Genomic DNA, 20,976 nt, shown 5'->3' with positions numbered 1-20,976 from the left:
AGGAACCATAACCTACACATTTTAAAGTCCTCCTAATAACTATTGCTGTCCCACAGACAGGGAGTTGGGAGAGGCTGGAGGTGATCTCACAACAACTCATGTCCACTCACATGCAACTGAGTAAGCTCAATAAGCATCTGTTGAATTAAATTAAAATTTTTGTCATGTCTAAACTATTATAACTTCTCCCCAGTTCTGGAGTATTTTTATTTATAACTTAAAAAAGAAGATATTCTCAGTGAAAGCTAAATGGGGACCTCTGATTCCTGAGTAGCAGAGTGGAGACCTCCGTGTCCATGAAGACCTGCTGCAATTTGGTTTCTGGCCTTTATTTTCTACCGTAAACACTGCATGATCCAGTTTTACTGCTAAAATGATAAAACATACTGTTTCAACTCTTTTTTTCAAATAAAACCTTCTAGGAACCCCAATATATAAAACAGCTAAAAGATCTGGCTAAAGTGGGGAATGGGGGTTCAGAGCCTCAATGGGGCTCATATCCTTCTCCAAAAAGACCCTGCGGTTGAGCAATGGAGGGATGCAGTGTTTTTGGGTTGGAATGTCTCTCCAGGATCTCTGTAGGACACAACCTGCCTATCAATCAAGGTTTACTCTGAATGCCACCCCCTTTCACAAGGCTGCTCCTGCCTCCTCTGACTCCCCAGTCTCCTACCTGCTTGAGCTAGCACAGGAGGGCAGACACTAAGGGAGATGCAAGCAAGGCCAGCAGGGCTGTCCCTCTAGCTCCACTGCCAACAATTGTATCAACTTGTGATATTCAGTAACTTTCATGAGGTTTTAGGTATTCAGACTTTAAATTAGCAAACTATATAAATCAATGTTCCTTAAAGTTGTGATATATAATTTTAGGTGGCATATAGATGAAGATTAATTATTATTACTTTTGAGATACTGGGGATTGAACCCAGGGGTGTCCCAGTACTGAGCTACATCCCTAGTCCTTTTTATTTTGAGACAAAGTCTCACTAAGTTACTGAGGCTGGCCTTGAACTTGTGATCCTCCTGCCTCACTGGGATTAGAGATGTGCACCACAATGCTCAGTGAACATTATTTTGATAGTTACATATCCATTATGATGTGCATTAGAAAAGAATTACAGCATCATTCTTGTGATTTCAAGGATACCATTATAAAAGCATAGACAGATTAAACTAAAAAGTAAATGATAGTATAAGTGGCTCATAGAAATTGCAAAATTGTGAGAATATATTCAAGTAATAAAACTCTGGGGAAAAGCCACTGGAGAGGGAATGGGGAATGACTCCCAATGGGTATGGGGTTTTTAGGCAGGCAGTGAAAATGTTTTGGAGTTGGAAAACAGTGATGGCTTGCAATTCTGAAAATGTACTAAACCCACTAAATTCTGTATTTTAAAAGCATGAAATTTATGATATACGAATTACATCTCAATATAACTATTATAAAAAAAAAACAAGCAGACTAAAGAATCTGCAAAGTTCTTTTCCTTTTCTGGTTACAGTAGTTACCCCATATACAGGGTTTCCCTTTCCACAGTTTGTTATCCTCAGGGGTAAAGACATGGCTCAGTGGTAGACCTAGCATGCATAAAACCCTGGATTCTCCAGAACTGGCGGGGGGGAGAAAAAAAGCAAAAGCAAAGCCAAAACAAATGAACCCCAAGACAATTAAAAATTTCAATTCCATGTCGTTCTGAATAGTATGATGACATCTCTGTTCCACTCAGTCCTGCCCCAGATGTGAGCTGACCATTTGTTCAGAGTATCCATACTGTATATGCTACCCACTTGTTAGGCACCTCAGTTATCAGGCTGACTACTGTGTTATCAGTGTGCTGGTATATAGGGTTTGATACTCTCTGCAGTTTCTGGCATCTACAGGGGTCTTAGAACATATCCTCCACAGGCAAGGGACTACTGTACTACGTATATAACTTTCATTGTAACTCTTCATAGAAGCTGGTTTGTTTCAATTTATAACCTTTTTTTTTCCCTTTCCTTGCTTTTTTTGTTTTATAGGGCCAACTGAACTCAGGGTCTTGTGCATGTTAGGCAAGCACTCTGCCACTGAGCTAAATCCCCAACTCCTGTTTCAATTTGTTGATTATAAAAATGTTCTGTCTTTCCAATTGTATTGTAAGTTTCCTAATAATTGGCATACTGTGCCATTCAGATTTTCTATACCAAGTTTTTGGAAGAATGCCTAGGTATTCAAGAAATATCTGCCAAACTAAATGGAATTATCTGGGAAAACCTGGAATATGAAAGGTGCTTAAAACAAAACACTTTTACTTCTAACTTTTTAGGAAACATAAGAATGATTAAATATGAAAAACATAAATAAGGACCAGAGAATATATTCTGGAAATACCTTCAACCATTCACATATATAAGTCTCCACAAGAGTGTTTAAGTTCTTTTGATGTCTGCTGAATTTTTAGAAATTAGCCAAAGAACTCAGATAGCTTCATCTCTTGTGGCCTTTGGCATTTATTTTATTTACTGAATGATAATTCCACTCCCACAAAGAAGCAAGTGATTAGATTTATACTTCTGCACTGATTTCTCAGCTTAAAAATGGCTTTAGTAGCTTAGATTGCTTTGCTGAAATGCCTTACGAGAACTGAAAGATGAACTACTATGCTACTGAGTTGGCTAACAGGCACAGTGGTTAGAAATTGAATATGGTCATAGAAATGGAGCACGGCAGCCTCACAGGTTAAGCGATTTTGAAATTGAAGCTTAAAAGGACAAACTTCTCCCCTGAGCACACAGCACTGTAATTCAAGGGCACTGTAACAAAGAGCTTTAGAAACTTGACTTCCCCATTTGCTACTTATTCTCAAGGAAGAGGGACTTTTTATCCCCCATACAATGTCGTCTGTCTAATCAGAACTTTGCTGGAAATGCACCGAAAAGTTCAAACTCCTCTAGAAGTACTAACAATCTGAACTGCAATGGATTTTGCACTCATCTTTTACATAACATTTTTAAAGAATAAAAATTAGCTCAAGGGTATTCTAACTTCTTTTTGTGCCACTGGGTGGTATTAGTATAGCAACAACAGGTAGATTCCAAGTTTCTGTTACTTTTGTGTCTTCTTTTCATTGTTTCCTGAGTGCCTGGCACAATCTAACCTCAGGGAATAACCTCAGGGAGTGTGTGTGAAGTGAGTGGGTCTGCACTGCACATCCAGCATGGGTCCTGCTGCCGGCGGCTGCACTCACCTCTGTCTCCTGTAGGCGGTGTCCGATGAGGCTGAGAGACTCTCCCAACAGCTGAAGGTGAGCTGCAACATCAATGGGCTCTGTCTCAGGGGCTTTGGCTGGTGATGCTGGTAACAGCATGGTGGCTGGTGGGGACTTCTTTTGGGGTGACAGTACTCCCACAGAAGCAGCTGAGAACAGAGGAATTTAAAGAGAGGTAAAATTTGTGAAATAAGATAAAATTTGTAAAGTAAGTCTTGAACACCAAAAAAAAAATTACTTTTGGTTTTTCCTTTTATGAATTATACCAACTATTATCAAAACTATGGCCTGTGGACTAAATCTAGCCCAAGATCACATTTTGTTTGACTTGGGGGTTAAAAATAGTTTTATATTTATAAAGCATTGTAGAAAAAAAACAAAGAATAAGAGAGTGGGGGTGTGGCTCAGCGTAGAGCGCTTGCTTAGCACATGGCCAGGCCCTGGGTTCGATCCTCAGCACCACGTAAAAACAAATAAATAAAGGTATTGTGTTCAACTACAACTAAAAAATAAATATTTAAAAACAAAACAAAACAAAAGAACAAAGAATAAGTGACAAGAGAGTGCTCATTGCACATAAGGCCTATACTTACTTTCTGGGCATATATATATACACACACACACCACACACACACACACACAAAACTGAATCTATTTTCCCCTTCTGCCTATACTATTCCGTAATAATACCTGGGTATAAAGTTTTGCTTCTAATATCAGCTGCTTTCCCAATTTCCTAGTAAAGGAAGCAAAATTTACATCACTTTAGAAAAAAGAATTTTCAGCAGGAAGGGGAAGTGGTAACTACCTTTGACTTTCATGGAACCTTCTGAGCTTGATGCTTTTCTTTTCACAGTTGTAGCTTCTGCTTTGTTCTGTTTGTGCTGCAGATACTGAGCTTTTTGTTTCCAAATCTGCAACCAGATCAGTGTCCAATAGATTAAAACAAATTACAAGGACAAAAAGTGAAATAGAAAGCAGTCATGGTGGAACAAAATGAAGAAAGGAACAGTGGAGGGCAGGTAGGGGTTAATGCTAACTCTTAAGCTAAAGGGCCATTGAATTGCCTTTGGACTGTTGTTTGTAGTGATGTTTACCTGGAAATCATAAACGTTCCTCAGTGCTGATGGTCAAATTTCAGTAGTAACTTGTAAACCTGTGGCTCTGTATAGTGTCCAGGTGGTTTAAATACTTCCTGTAACCTCATGGTTGACAAAACCAATAGTAAAACAAAAATGTCATGGAAAACAGCAACGAATGCTAATCTATCTGGGTGAAAACCAGCTGTTTCATCTAAAGAGTTGTACTTTATTTTTTTTTTATTTTTATTTTTTTAAATGAGTTGTACTTTAACCGGCAGTTGTTCCCATACAATTTTTGGATCACCCAATTGGAAAGTGACTCTGCATGATTAAGATATGAATTCACCATTGTCTTCTGAGCTGCTTGATGAGGATGGGGACCTGGAACCTGGCTAAGTGTGTTCCATCATTTTATTGTCTGAGGATGATGATCCTCAGTTCTTAGACAGGACTATTAGGTGTTCATAGTGAAGGGCTTTTTGGTACTGGGGACTGATCTCAGGGGTACTTAACCACTGAGTCACATCCTATCCCTTTTTTGTATTTTATTTAGAGACAGGGTCTCACTGAGTTGCTCAGGACCTTGCCAAGTTGCTGAGGCTGGCTTTGAACTTGTAATCCTCCCATCCAGCTTCCCAAGCCACTGGGATTACAAGGTGCAGCCGGCCAACTATAAAGTTTTTTTGAAAAAAAAAAAAAAATCAAATAAAGTCAGCTCCCTTTAGCTAACTCCTTGCCTGGAGTAACTTGGCAGCAACACTGCCAGTACCCCTTGCCTGCTAAATCGTTTTCTGTTAATTTGTGTTTTTTTTAAAAAAAAAAAACTTATTTTATTTGTTTATTTTTTATGTGGTGCTGAGGATCCAACCTAGGGCCTCACATGTGCTAGGTAAGCGCTCTACTGCTGAGCCCCAGCCCCAGCCCCTAATTTGTGATTTTTTTCCCCCACTATGTGTGGATGGATGGTCTGGAAGAACTATACCATTTGGGAAGGCAAAAGGCAAAGAAAATTATAAGAAAGTATACCTACCAGTTTGTCCTTTTCTGGCAATTGTTTCCACACCTCAGCCAGTTTTTTACTAAGTTCCCCAAAATCTGGCAGAAGAGTTGAAAGAAAGAAAGACAACAATACAAATTAGGGCCAACTCAACAAAACAAAAGGCTGGTGAGAGCCAAAACCGAAAACAGCATCCCACTGAAGTGACGCTGGCTCCCTCAGGAGCCCCAGGCCCTCGCGCCTTTCTTCTGCCTTTTCCTGTAGGAGGGGGGTGCTCTGGCCAGGAGACAGGCTCCAACCCTCCACATCTACTCTCTAGGGATTTGTTCCTCAGGCATCTTTTTGGCGTCCTTTCATTGAACTTCACAATAGAAGACCAACCAAGTTAGGTTAAAGCAATATGCTACAGAGAATTTGATCAAAGATGCTACGTTTCTACCAAAATTTCTGAGATCAGAAGCCAAGAAGAATTTTCCTAGAGCAGTCCAGAAGTGTAATATCCTTTCTTTCGTATGGCAAGTTTATTCTGTGAGACCTACCCAGGTCACCTCAAAGCAACCTAGTGGAGTGGGCAGAGCAGCTACTTTACACAGTAGACCAGGGAGGTTTGTAGGTGTCAGTGACCTGTCTGAGGTCTCTGCCCGATGTTCTCTGCTCACTGGCTTCTAATATGAACACAAACAGGAACAGCACAGCTAAGTCACCTCATTGTAACTCTACACGCAAGGACAGTTTAAGGAAAAGGTCAACACAGAATCTTGGAAGTAACTGTATATTTATGCATATACATATGTATTATACTTTATAACATTCATTTTACAAAGTTTCCCATTTTATCAGTTTAAGAGATATGTATAGAAAGCTCCTATCTTTTATGCACAGGGCAAAATCTAAGGTGATCTGCAGATCTGAGGAAAAAAATGTGATTTGTGCTCTAACATTATGGGAAGAAGTTGCCTGCTGACTGGATCAATTAACTGCACTAATTCAGAGACAAAGTGAAAAAACTAAAGATCAGAAATGTTCTTACCTATCCCTGGATGGTCAGCCACAATGGTTACACGATATTCTTTACAGAACACTTGATAGGCCGACATGTTCTTCTTTTTTGGCTAGTGCCACATAGAAAACAGAAGGAGGCAAGACTTGATTAGAATTCAAGTTTAAATCCAGTCTAGGGCAACAAAGTAGAAAGGGCACCTAAACTTTCTCATTCACAGAAAAGTTCCATATTACTAAGCAGAACTCCTAAACAAGATATATATGAGGCTGCTGGGATTATAGGCATGCACCACTATGCCCGGGCCAGCCCCCTTTTTATGCTTTATTTTGAGCTAGGGTCTTGCTAATTCCTAGGCCTTGCTAAATTGCTGAGGTTGTCTTGAACTTGTGATCTTCCTGCCTCAGCCTCCGGAGTGGCTGGGATTACAGGCAAGTGCTACAATGCCCAACTAGATAATTAGTTTTTAACCTTTGTTGCTTTTCACTTAGGAGATGAGTCTCAGTTTTACTTTAGTAGGTAAAAACACAGGCTCCCTTACTTTTAGATTTTCCATGTTGTTGCAGCTCCATGCTGTTTGTAAAGTCTTTCACTCTTCTGTCTACACACACTGCAGAGTTCTTTTAGAACTCAGGGCTAAGACAATCCTCACCTTTCCTGGGGTGTCTATTTTTCTTACCTTTGAAAATCAGAACCACTTAATTTCCTTTTAAACTCTGGGGCCAGAAACCCAAGAGCCAAATCCATGTTCTTTCTGTTTCTCTAATGTTGATTTCCAATCTTGAATTTTCCTGATCCTGTTTTCCTATCATTTGAAGTTTATCATTATTTTATTGTCCATATTCCTGTGGTTCAAGGTCAGAAGTAAATAAATACTAAAGACAATGTATTGGCAGTTATTGTCCAACAAACCTCTTTTGCTTCAACCCACTACTCTGTACACTTGAAGCACGTTTGTTTCTCACTGTATCATGACAATGCCAAAAGCAATGTATGGTTTTTGAGATAAAATCAAATAACCTTCAAAGCCAGTTCAACAAGGCATATAGAAAACAAATGATTATATTACTACATAGTCCATTGTACAGCTTTCCATCGACTGGGGGAAAAAATTTAAGTTTTCCTACACAGAAAGGGACACTAGGTTAGATGTCATTCTAAATCTCTCATTTTGGGGATGAGAAAAAGTAAACTCAGAAAAATAGTTTTAATAACTAGCATCCAAGACTACTAGAGCCCACAGTAGTCCTGACTTAGGGTCATGCATTGTGGGGAAAGAAAACATGCTTTGTTTGTTTTTGGGTACTGGAGACTGAACCCAGGGGTGCTTTACTTCCGAGCACATCCTCAGCCTTTTAAATTCTGAGACAGTTTCGCTAAGTTGCTGAGATTATAGGTGTGCACTACTATGCTCAGTGGGTAAAATGCTTCCTTACAGAAAATGTTACTATTTAAGCTTTTTTTTTTTTTTTTTTTTTTTAAAGGTACTGGGGATTGAACCAGGGCCTTGTGCATGCAAGGCAAGCACTCTACCAACTGAGCTATATCCCCAGCCTGAAAAATGTTACTATTTGAAACAAAGAGTTATCACTTTATAATTTTTTTAAAATATGTTTTTAGTTGTAGATGGACACAATACCTTTATTTTATTTTTATGTGGTGCTGAGGATCAAACCTAGTGCCTTCCACCTGTGAGGCGAGCACTCTACACTGAGCTACAACCCCAGCCCTCACTTTATAATCTAACAAACTGAGATGTTTTCAATATGGCTTTCTTCAAAAAAATCAGACTTTAATCAACTGTAAGCATCAAAATAAAATGACTAATCTTCCTTCTCTTCCTATGAGTGCCCTTTTTAGTCTTACAGTTACTTCACAAAAGTAACAAAAGTTACTTTGGGGTGGGGCTGGGGCTGTAGCTCAGTGATGGAGTGCTTGCCTAGCATGTGTAAGGCTTTGGATTTAATCACCAGTAATGCCAAGAAAGGAAGTTGCTAGAGCTGGGCGTGGTGGTGCACACCTGTAATCCCAGCAACTCCGGAGTCTGAGGCAGGAGGATTACAAGTTGAAGGTCAGCCTCAGCAACTTAGTGAGGCCCTAAGCAATTCAGTGAAACCCTGTCTCTAAAAATAAAAAGGCTGGGGGTGTAGCTCAGTAGTTAAGTGCCTCTTGGCTCAATCCTGGGTTAAAAAAATAAAGAGAGAAAGTAAGTAAGTTAGTTAGTTAATGGGAATTTCTGTTTGCCTTTAGAGTCAGATTTATGACCCCAAAACAACAAATACCACAGTCCTGTCTCATAACTTCAGAGTTGTATCTTGTTTTGAACAAAGCTTGATCACATACTGTTTACCTGATATAGTTCTTAATGTAATTTCCATAAAATAACTATCCTCAAATATTGTTTCCACAAAATAACTTTCTCAATGAAAAGCATGTGTGGTGGCTCTGTCTTTAATTCCAAAAGGAATTCTGAAATCATTTTGTAGAATGGAAACATTCCTAGATACCTTCCAAAGCAATTGCATTGAATGTGATTATGTTTACTTGGAAAATTGTGGGATGTTTACGGAAAATTTAGTTTCAAAATCTTATGCTAATTAAAAAAATGGCTTATCTTATGCTTAAACATTTACTGAAGTACAATAATCTGTACATCTCCAAGTCTTTCCCAACTGTAGAATCAAAGTCACTACCAAACATCGAGAACATTAGAGAGCCCGTATGCACGAGACTCTACAACTCATTTGGCCACAGCAGAAAACTTGCAGGAAAGGCATTTTAACAACATTTTCCCAAACATTATACAAGACTCTACAATGTTAATGTCCCCATTCACAAGGCTATCTATAGCTGTAACGTAAACTTAAAACTACTTTTATAAAATTAATCACAATTTTTGGCCAGTATACTGGATCCCAATTTACCTACTGAAGGGGATTTCCTCATGCCTCTTATAAATTACTTTATTCTATTATATAGAAAATAAACTAGCATTTACTGAATAACTTACTCAGGGTGGTGGTACAATAAATAGTTAAGAGCATGAATTTTAAGGCCCAGATTATAACCTCAGGAAGCTAAGAGCATAAACTGGAAACGCAGGAAATCTAAAGTCTAAGGCCCACTATCTCGTCTCAGCTACAGCATATACTGATTATTTAATATTGAATAAAACACATGAAAGTGGGTAGCTTTTCTGATATGTGATATTAAAAGTATTCCAATGGCAGAGACTAAAAATAAATATTTCAAAGGTAAAAGAAAAATGTTATCTATTAAAGTACTCTGGCATTCATTTATTAATACATATTTACCGAGAGTCCACTATGTACTGGACATTGGGAACACAGCCATGGCTCCCAAGATTCGGCTCCCTGGTGTGTATGGGCAAATCTGGTGAATATGAAGGTTACTAATCCCAGGATCATGTTTCACTATCAGGCGAAGGGAATTTTGCAGATGTAATTAAGGTACTGGTGAGCTAAAGAGACTTAATCAAAAAGATCATTCTGCTGGGTACAGTGGTGCACGGCTATAATCCCAGCAACTTGGGAGGCTGAGGCAGAAAAAATCCAAGTTCAAAGCCAGTCTCGGCAACTTAGGTTTCCTGGGTTTAATCCCTGGTATCAAAAAAAAAAAAAAAAAAAAAAAAAAAGAAATGATTCTGACTGGATCTGACCTTGTCAAGTGAATGCTTCAAAACTGTAAGATAGTTTAGCAGGTTACTTTGTAGACATCAGCAAACTAAAGTTTCTGTAGAGAGGCAAATGACCCAGAATGGCTAACACAGTGTTGAATTAGAACAAAGTTGAAGGACTGGCATCACTCCACTTTCAATATTTACTATAAAACCACCATAATCAAGCTACAAGGTGGTATTGGTGAAAGAATAGATAAATAGACCAATGGAACATAACAAAGAGCCTAGAGATGATCACATAAATACAGCCAACTGGTTTCGCAAAGGAGCAAAGACAACACAATGGAGAAGAGACACGGGAGATATCTTTTCAACAAACAGCATTGGAACAACTGGATATCACAGAGGACAGAAAAATCAAAAGTGGCTCAGTGGTAGAGAGCTTGCCCAGCATGTGCAAGCTCCTGGGTTCAATCCCCAGCACGGCAGAAAACAAACAAATGTAAAACTACAACTCCTAGAAAGTAACACAGGAGAAAATCTAGGTGACCTTTGCTTGGCAAAGACTTTTCAGATGTAACACTAAAGGCATAATCCACAACAACACGAAGAACTGATGAGCAAAACTTCATTAAATTAAAAACTTCCACTCTGAAAGACACTATCAAGACAACCAAAGTCGATACACAGGCTGAGAGAAAATACTAGCCAAAAACACATTGGATAAAAGACCATTATACACAAAGAAAAAAAATTTTTTTGGTAGTGCTGGGGATTGAACCCAGGGCCTCACATGGGCTAGGTAAGCACTCTACCAGCCCCCACAAGGAATTCTTAAAATTCAATAATAAGAAACAAACAACACAATAAAAACTGGATCAAAGACTATAAGAACTACCTTATTAAAAAGATATACAGATGAGCCAGGTGTAGTGGCACACGCCTGTAATCCCAGTGGCTTGGGAGGCTGAAACAGGAGGATCACACGTTCAAAGTCAGCCTCAGCAATTTAGAGAGGCCCTAAGCAACTTAGTGAGAACCTGTCTCAAAATAAAATCTAAAAGGGCTGTGCCCCTGGCTTCAATCCCTGGTACCAAGTAAATAAGTAAATAAATACAGAAGGTAAAGTCAGATTGTGATACCATTTAAATGTTCTTTAGAATGGCCAAAATCCAGAATACCAATGCTACCAAATGCTGGTGAGGCTGTGAAGCAGCAGGAACCCTCACTCCTGGTGGGAATGCAAAAGAGCTGAGGCACTTTGAAAGACAGTTCAGTGGTTTCTTATGAAATGAAACATTTTTGTCATACAATTCATACTCCTTGATATTTGCCCAAATGAGCTGAAAACTTATCTCAAACAAAAACCTGCACATGGATAGTTAAGAAGCATTATTAATTGCTAACACTTGAAAGCAACCAAGATGTTCTGCTGCCAGTGAGTGAATCAACTGTGGTACTCACACAATGCAATGCTACTCAGCACTGAAGGAAACAGCTCTGAAGCCCTGACAAGTCACGGAGGACGCTGATGAGCATACTGGAGAGGGAGGAAGGCCACCAGGCCACAGAGGACATGAGTCCAACATGCAGCAGAAAGTCTCGTGGCTCCGGGAGGCAGATGGCGGGGGCGGGAGGGGTGGGGAATAGACATCCAGGGCAGGGAAGACACTCAGTATGAGACTCCAATAGCAGATGTGCGGCACGGTACACTGGTCAAACTCAGGAAGGACAACACCACAGAGAACCCCATGTGCACTCTGGACTTCTGTGGAGGTAACCTGTTGATGTAGGTTTGGGTTCATCAGCTGCAACCCAGATTGATAATGAAGCAGGCCTTGCACATGTGGGGCAGGGGATACACGGGAGAGCTCTACTTTCTTCTCAATTTTGCTGTGAATTTAAAACTCAAAAAAAATTTTGCTTTACAAAAATAAAATCTTAGAAGTTTCCTGAAACAATTTCACATATAATAGAAACCATGTTAAATGAGAATTAAGGAAAAAAAATCAAAGTAGAGCCCAGTGCAGAGGCACATGCCTATAATCCCAGCAACTCAAGAGGCTGAAGAAGGAGGATGCTAAGTTTAAGGTCAGCCTTAGCAACTTAGTGGGGCCCTAAGCAACTTGGTGAGACCCTGTCTCTATTAAAAAGGGCTGAGGATGTGGCTCAGTGGTTAAGCGCCCTGGGTTAAATTCCCAGTACCCCCCAAAATAAATAAATACATAAAAAGATGTAGCTCAGTGGAAGGTCCCTGGCTTCAATCCCCAGGAACAAAACAAAACAACACCCGCTCCCCACCACCCCCACCCAAACCAAAAAAGAGACAAGCAACTGTTGAACTTGAAGAAAACAAAGTTTCCATGAATTCTACAACTGCAAGGAACTGAATCCATCTGACAACCTGAATGAACTTGGAAGAGGCTTTGAGCCTCAGATGTGGACCTGCCCAAGCTGACATCTTGATTCGGCCCTCAGAGTCCCTAAGTGAAAGAAGTGGCTGAACCTCATCTGGACTTAAATCTACAAAACTGGGAAGAAACAACATGTTATTTTAAACCACTAAGCTTATCATAATTTGTTATGACACACAACAGAGAATTATTATGAATTCTTTTTAATTCCTTCTTTTTTTTTTTTTAAGAGAAACGGAAGAGACAGATGAGGGGGAAGAGAGAGAGAATTTTAATATTTATTTATTTATTTATTTTAGTTATCAGCGGACACATCATCTTTCTTTGTATGTGGTGCTGAGGATCGAACGCGTGCTACCGCTTGAGCCACATCCCCAGCCCTTTTTTTATTCCTTCTATAGTTGTCAAAATAGAAGTCACGGCATCCAAAAAGCCAATGTAAGCTCTTTTACAAGTAGGAACTGTGGTAGAGGAGGACAGGGTGGAACAATCTCAACTATATGAGACAAGGAGAAAAATGACAAGCCCTTTATTTAAAATCTTTTTCATTTAGATAATAAACATCTTATTTCTTAGTATTCTTCTAGTAAAGTTGTTTGGAAATGTTATAGAAGTGAGTTTTGGGTGTTATATCTCCTTTATTAACTTAATAGCAGCTTTATATCCCAAAATGTTTAGGTGTACTAATTAAGGATCCTTCCTTTTAAACCTTCTTTACTGGGCCCACAATAACACAACAGAGTGGCATTACACACAAACACACAGCTCATGTAACTTTTATATCTGGCCATTCGTCTGGGTGATTCTACCTGTCATTCATTTTACTATACGGACAGGAGATACAAATTTATAGATTTGCTTTTCCTAGATAGTTTCTGTAGATCTCAGTGTGTGGAAATCACTACCTAAGTGGCTTACTGACTACTTAGTAAATGTGACTCTTGATGCAACATAATTTTCTTAAAAAGTAGAACTATGGTTCTTGAACATATGCCAATGGCATCATGTGGTACTGAGAATTCAGAAAAGTCTAGCTGCACTGGACTAACATTCTAGTGGACTGAGAACTTTCCTGCCTTTAAAGTGGAGCCCTCTCAAGGGATTTCCAAAGGAAACTCTGACTACATAAAATATGACCTTAGAACCTAACCACTGCGTAAGATAAAACTCTACCTGTGGATCTCAAGTTCAGACTTCAAAGTGAAGGGTTAAAAGTTTTCCAGGGCACAGACAAAAATACACAAATAGTGGATGACATATAGCTATACAAACAACACATTTCTACAAGATTCCAAATGCAAGGCCACTGGAGTGGTCTAGGCTTTCTCATGCAAGAAAACAGACAAAGATGACATGTCAATCACAGCTGGAATACACAACTGTGCTATAATGAAATGTTACTATTTTGAAAACTTGGATACTTTACTTTATGGTTAGTAGCAAACTGTCAGCAACAAGCCCATTGACTACTTACTAAACGTGACTCTTGTTGTAACTGTACAGCCAAAATCTCCTTATAAATGTTTGATGAGATATATTAACAGTATCAAGATGTTTCAAAAAGCAACTTCTTAATGCTCTTTCTAAGGCAGTTTTGCTTAACTTTCTGGGATCATAGATAGAACTCTGAGAATCTGGGGAAAATCCTTCCATGAATTCTAAGACCCAGTTTTGAAAGATAAAACATTTAGGTGTGAAGAAACAACACTGCTTATGAATCTTAATAAAATTTATCTTTCTTCTATTAATGAAGATTTAACATTTACACACCATACGGTCTGATGTTCTTCTAACTCAGATGATGATCTGGCTGAGGGAGATGCTACTAAATGAGTAAGATTTTTATACTAAAGCTTTTATTTTAGCCAATGTGAATGGAAATCTTTCTAAAACGCATACCATACTTCTGCTATCTCTCATAATACATCACTGAATATAACTTACAACACTCTTTCTGCAAGTGAAAAGAGCACAGATTGGCAATTAGAAAAATGAGTCCAAATTCCTGTTCTGTATTTAGCAGTGTGCATCCTGGGACTGGTGATTTCACTTCTCTGCTCTTATTTCTGTGAAATGGGATGAAAATACCTACAACATACTTAAGAGCCCCAGTACGGCCATCGTGGCTATGATTTCCCGACTCCTGCTCAGCTCTTCCCTACTTCCTGGGCACACCTCACAGCAGCTCTTCCTGCCTGCTGCGCCAACTCCTATGATCACTCTATGCCCATTCATGTCTCCGCATCTACACAGATGTTTTCCATCTGCTGACTGAAGTGCCTGTTTCTTTTCCCACCTGATAATTTCTACTTGGCCTTAAGATTTGGTTCCGAAGATGCCTGTCCCAGGGAACCTGTCATGCAGGCTCCTTGTCCTCCTCAGCCCTCTGCTCATGCCTCTGCTGCAGTTCAACATACTGAATATTTTCTGATCTCTCTTAACAGACCTGAAGATCTTTGACAACAGATACTGTGTCTTATTTCTTTTTGTACTCTTAGCATCTGGAAAGTGCCTAACACTATCCAAGTGCAGAAAAAATCTGTACTGGATGAATACAAAGCCTCAGAACTGCATGGGGAGAGGTCAGAGTGTATGGGCATTGCTATCACCTCAACCTGATTTTTTTCCACACCCTTGTAAGTGAAGTACACTGGTTACTAATTCCCCAATATAAAAAGGAATAGAGTCAGAGGGGTCACAGTCTCCCCCAGAGACCATGAAGCTCTCCAATGAGCTCTGATGCATTTTGGGACTATCATTTTATAATATCTGCTTTTGCTTTTTAGAGTCCTTGTTTTCTTTGTGCTCTTACTTGTTTTCCTAAATAAGTGAGATCTTGCAGAGTTTGGGGTATTACCAAGGGGCTATTAGATGAAGGGGCTATTAGATGCATAAAAACAGTCTCCTAGCTTAGTCAACCAATATGTGGAATGAGTGGCTAAAAAAGAAATTTTAAAGACAATTTTGCACATACTGTAAGTTTTCGCAGAACTTGAGAAGTAAGCAACAGCAATTGTAACAGCAGCTAATATTTACTGAGTCATGCCCTATGCTAAGTGTTACATGTAACACTATTTAACGTAAAAAAACCCATTTTACTAATGAGCAGAGAATTGAGGGAGCAATCTCAAGGGAACACAGCTGCCAAGTACCAGACAGATAAGAATTCAAGTCTGCTGAATCCCAGTCTAAGCTTTGTACCACTTTATTACACTCTGCTTCTCAAATTAAAAAAAAAAAAAATCCTTCACACTTTTCTTCAAGAGGGCAAATCTCAATACTCAATGAGTTCTCCATGAACTGGAAGTTGCTTTCAGCTGGATGCTGTGGCGCATCCCTGTATTCCCAAATACTCAACAAGCCAAGGCAGCAGGATCCCAAGTTCAAGGCCAGCCTCGGCAACTTAGTGAGACCCTGTCTCAAAATAAAATAAAAAGGGCTGGGGTATAGCTCGGTGGTAAAGTATTCCCGGGTACAATCCTAATACCGCAAGCGCACAGCCAGGGTCTGGACCACGCGGTCTGGCTCCACAGCCTGCCCTCAAACACTCAGCTCTGCAGCTGTCCTGAGTCTATGTTATCTCCTGCCACACCAGCTCTGCTCCTCAGCTTCTCTCTTCTCGTTAGTCCTCCTTATCAGCACTTCTAGGGTGGCTCTTCAGCCTCTGCTCACTGTAGGCTGGGGGAACGCTATCCCTGAGCGCTTCTCTCTCTGGTTGGACTCTGTTCCTAACTTTTAAGATTTTTTTTTTTTATATGAAACAAACCTAGGAAAAGGATACTCTTTAAAAGCATCACAGGAAAATTTTATGCTTAACAAGTTAGGCCCCCAAAAAACATGATATATGCACCATAAATATTTTTTGACTAAATAAATATTAGATTCAGAGTTAGACTATTTCTGACATTTTAGACAGTTACTATCAAATATTAATTCATGTTAAGGTTCTTGCTTAGAACTAAAATTCTTAGCACTTGCTACCACCAGGGCATTACAGCAGGGCAAGTCTCTAACCCTGAGAAGCTTACTGTTTTCCAAAGCACCAGGTTCAAAGCGTTAAGGGCTGCCCCCCCATACTCATTTGTTTCTAGCTTCCCTGATGCAAGCCTGATCTCTTCCACTCTCCTTCAGTCTTTTCTGAATCTGTCTCTTCAACTTTCCCTCAGGGTTTCCCTGCAGACCTTCTGGACTATCGCAACTCCTGAGTGCTGTCACAGTCTAACCCATCTTGTACAGTTCTATCATTTCATTTTTAAATTATCATTTGGATCACATCTAAAGCTTGCTCATAAACCACAACTCGCCAAGTTCCTCATTTTGGTATGACAGCTTCTCCACAGTTTGCTCCCACCCTGACCTTTTCAACACCATGTTTCCGTCCATATATTCATGCGCCTGACATAAACTTACCGAATGCTTATGAAGGACACGGAGGAGTTAAAGTGACATTGACTAAAACAGTGCTTATCATTAAGGAGCTTATGGTGTCTAACAGGGCAGAGGGAATACTTACAAAGATAGCTCTAATATAAGGCAGAAAATAAGTGCAACAAGAAAGGAAGTTGTTCCAGGAGTTCACAAGTGAATTCTGACATGGGTTTGGGATGTCTTAGAAGAGGTGGCATGTGCTAAGGTCTTGAAGGAAAGGCAGAGCTTGGATGTGTGAGAAGGGGAAGGTCACTGAAAAAATGAGGAAAAGAAAAGAAATGACAATGTATGAGAAAAAGTTTGATTTCCACACATGGTATATAAAATAAACCAATAAGAGGGAAAGCAGCTGAAAAAGTAGGTTTAGGGCTAAATCCAGACAATGATGAAAGCTTGCCAAGGTCTGGACCTTGATGTTTATTTATCCAACAAGTGCTTACTGACTACTACAAAGGGCCAGAGGCTGGACAGGCATAGGCAGAGCGGAGAGCAGGAGAGCAGGACAGCCACGGAGCTGGAGCTCTCACAGCTCATAGCCTCCCATGCAGTAGTAAGGGTCCCACAGAGGACTCGTCATCGCAGGGGTACCTAAGAGAACTCTGGAACCAATGTGTAAGATGAACTGCATAAGGGAAGCAGCGGAAAGGAAGCCATCTGTCACACAAGTACAAGGAGGGATGAGGCCCAAGATAGTGGCAATGAATAAAGGCTTAAAAGTCATCGAGGAAGACTGGAGAACAAAAGCCAACCATAAAGTTAGAAGACGAATGAGTGCCAGCTGGCTCTGGGGGCGGGGACTGGCCAGGAAGGGAGTGGGAGGGAGCTCTCTGGCTCAATGGTAAGGTCTATATCCTGACAGAAGTCTGGTCACACAGGTTGTGCATTTATCAAAACTCAATAAACGTCCACCTAACCTCTCTCATTTTATGTGAATTTCAGAGAACAAAGAAAGCCCTGAAAACACTGACGTCAAGCTGAAGTGCTTAAGGGTAAAGTGTACGCTACCCACAACTTACTTTGAAATACATTAAAAAAGGTAAGATGGACTGGTTGATGGAGCTATGATAAAGCAGAAAGCAAAATATGAATTGGAGATCCTCAAAGGAGGTATATGGTGTTCATCATACAATCTTTCAATTCTTACTGTTTGAAAAATATTTCATAATAAAATATTGAGAAAAATCTAAGTACACAGATTGAAGTTTGGGTTGTTTGGCAGGACACAGGGCATATAGAAGGAAATGGAGGAGACAGGGGTTTGGGGCCTGGTTGACAAACTCAATTAGCAATACAGGGGTTTGAGGTACCCAAGGCATCCACACGGAGATATCTACCAGGTGGATGGAAACACAGGCCTGGGGGTCAGGTATTTTTCTAGGCTGGTTCCTAAACACCTCTCTGCCTCTGTGTGTTCCCTCCCACCCACACCCTTTCTTTTCTTCTAGCTTTCTCTGACGACCCTGCACCTCCATATTCAGCACTGTGAGATTAGCTTATGGCACTGTCATATATCACTAGAATGGAAAGTCTTAGGCACAACAGAATCGTACAGAATATACACTCTGTACTTCATGAAGCAACTTTCAGACAGACAGATGGATAAAACCTGCCTTAGCATTTAAATATACAGATTTTTAGGTTCACATTGAATCTTGGCTCAGAGGTTAGTTTTGTTCTCCCCACTCTGAAGTGTGTACACATTCTCTCTCTCTCCTTTATCTTAAAAGGCATCTTGTAAGTGGGGAAAATAACTTGTACCTCATAGATAGAAATGAAATTTCCATTCTCAAATTCTTAATATATTTATTTCCAGAATAAGACTTCTTTGCTTTGTTTTATCAGTTTGTAAATTTCTATATATCACTCCATAACAGGGACAAAAAGCTCATTTTTAAAAGAAAACCTTTAGCAACATAGCCATCAAACCCTAAAATCCAATTGTTGTAACTTAACTGGTCACTGTTCTACTAATTTTGAAAGGACATTTAAAAAAAAAAAAGTTGGGGCTGGGGATGTGGCTCAAGTGGTAATGCGCTTGCCTGGCATGTGCAGGGTGCTGGGTTCGATCCTCAGCACCACATAAAATAAAATAAAGATGTTGTGTCCGCCGAAAACTGAAAAATAAATATTAAAAAAAAAAAAAATCTCTCTCTCTCTTTAAAAAAAAAAAAAAAGTTTTAAAATGAACTCAGAGGACACCTTTCTGTGTCCCGACAATTGCTGCTAAGGGAAAGGAAAGAGGCTGGCTCAGCTCTTCCCATGAATTCGGAGGAGTGGCCAGGAGAAGCCACAGCGTTCTAAGCCCAGACTGGCACGAAGGGAGGACAACTCTGCTAAGGAGAACCATTAGTAATTCAAATTGGGATCGGTTCTTCTTTGCATACCAGATAGACTTGGCCACTGGTATCATTCCACGATGCCCTGACCCGCTGTGCTTGCCTAGGTGCACCCCGGCTGCGGAACTCCAAGTCCACTTCCTATGTGAAGAACTTGTCTCATCCCCTACCCACTGTCCCCCCTTCAAAAAACATGTTACCTTTTCCCCCCTTTCTCTTTCTCTATCCTTCTCTTCTTTCTTCTTTTTTTTCTCACTGTGCCCATCTGTGTGGAAGCTGGGAGGCGGTGGGGCAGGGGCGGCGGCTCCAGCGTGTGGGACGCTGGGGGGAGGGCCGGGTGTCATTGTGACCTCTCCCACTGCTGCAGCAGACAGTCCCGAACTTCTCTTGGACTTTGAGTGCCTCCTCTCTTTGTGCTTCTCCTTGTCCTTCTTCTTTTTGCTCTTCTTTGACTTCTTTTTCTTCTTGATTTCCCGGTAGGAATCATCTATCACTAACTCGCCAGCTTCTAGCTCCCCACCAGAGGATGAGTCTGATTCCACCAGAATAGGTTCAAGCCCTGAAAGATCAAGGTTAGCACTGTGGGGTTCGGGGGCCTGGGAGGCATCAGGCCCGCAGCCTTCAGGGCCAGGAGACGAATGTGGGTCTGAGGATGACTTGTGCTTCTTCCGGGCCGTTTTCAGAAAGCTCTGTAACTCGTGTCCTAGGAGTAAAGCACCTTGCTCATCCCGAGCTGACTTCTTGGAGGATTTTTTCAGAGTCGCTTGTTGAGGGGGGTACTGAAAAGACTCCTCATCAACTGAGCTGCTTCCCTTCTCCTTTGGTGAGAGAATAAGTTTCATCTTCAAGCCATCAGGCTCACGGAGGGTCAGTGTCTCTGTGTTTACATAGAGGGGCTTCATTTTTTTGGATTTGTGGGAGCTGCCGTCCTCCAGGGAGAGCTCGCCGCCACTTCCGCTGCCTTTCTTCCGGTGGTGTTCTTTTTTGCTTTCTGAATGGCTTGAGGAGCTGGAGGACTTCTCCCCAGCCTTTTTGGAGGGCTTGGAGCCTGTCGCCAGTGGGGAAGTGATGGCTTTCAACAGGTCCATAGCTGTATCGGCAGGTTGTGGGCTGGACTTCTTCTTTTTCTTCTGTGACGATTCCAGAGACGAAATGTCTGGAAATAATTAAGAGAAGTACTGTCAATAGGACAGGCAGCAACATCCATCAAGTTTCCTCTCTCACCAAAACACCCGACTAGTATCAGGAAGAGGCTAACAGGAGTGATTTGAAGGGACACCCTTTGATTCCTAATGTTCAGCGATGACGCCCATGTGCCTCCTGGTTTGGTAGTCTGTCTTCAACCCTTGAGACCATCCTTGTCACTAAAGTTGTTTCCCTTCACTGAGTCTTCCACAAGCAACCAGAGAGCAAACCCAGAAGAACCGACTATAGCTGTGGATTAGGGGTAGTTACGATTTACATTAGATTGCAGGTAAAGTATCATTTGATTCTGTGCTCAGGAGAAACTCATTAAGGTAAAACATTAGTCCCATCAGCTATGTGCATAGCATAGCCAAGAAAACTAACTGGTTTTGTGAATGGACATACTGGTTGAGAAAAGACCCACAGTTGCAGGCCAGAGGGCCCAAGGACCACATGTGGCAAAAGGGAGGCTAGATAACATGGTGCAAGATAAGTGGATGACGGGGGAGAAGGAACCTGGTACCTGGTATATCACAAATGAAGACTGTTCTTCTATGCTGAATCCTCCAAAATACCAGCCCTCCACCTCTCTCCTCCTTCACACTGGTTTATCGGCACTCAGAACAAGAACCACTGTCCTGTTAAA

General features: G+C 40.7%; 1 protein-coding gene across 4 annotated transcripts in view; it reads right to left on the bottom strand.

Moving 5' to 3' along the window:
• Nucleotides 1-20,976, bottom strand: part of Hmgxb4 (HMG-box containing 4) — a 31,418-nt gene that overhangs the window by 4,662 nt on the left and 5,780 nt on the right. For 2 of the 4 annotated variants that reach the window (XM_076855095.2, XM_076855098.2), the window contains 5 exons: nt 19,346-20,301; nt 6,358-6,439; nt 5,361-5,425; nt 4,057-4,162; nt 3,228-3,397 (listed from right to left, as the gene is read on the bottom strand). In XM_076855095.2, coding sequence (XP_076711210.2) covers nt 3,228-3,397; nt 4,057-4,162; nt 5,361-5,425; nt 6,358-6,439; nt 19,346-20,301 — 1,379 coding nt within the window. Of the gene's footprint in view, nt 1-3,227; nt 3,398-4,056; nt 4,163-5,360; nt 5,426-6,357; nt 6,440-19,345; nt 20,302-20,853; nt 20,969-20,976 lie in introns of all 4 variants that reach the window. The other 2 variants (XM_076855097.2, XM_076855096.2) reach the window with 2 other exon arrangements.

The sequence above is a fragment of the Callospermophilus lateralis genome, chromosome 4, assembly GCF_048772815.1.
Source record: "Callospermophilus lateralis isolate mCalLat2 chromosome 4, mCalLat2.hap1, whole genome shotgun sequence".
Classification (NCBI taxonomy): domain Eukaryota; kingdom Metazoa; phylum Chordata; class Mammalia; order Rodentia; family Sciuridae; genus Callospermophilus; species Callospermophilus lateralis.
This window is presented reverse-complemented; position numbering and strand designations above follow the sequence as displayed.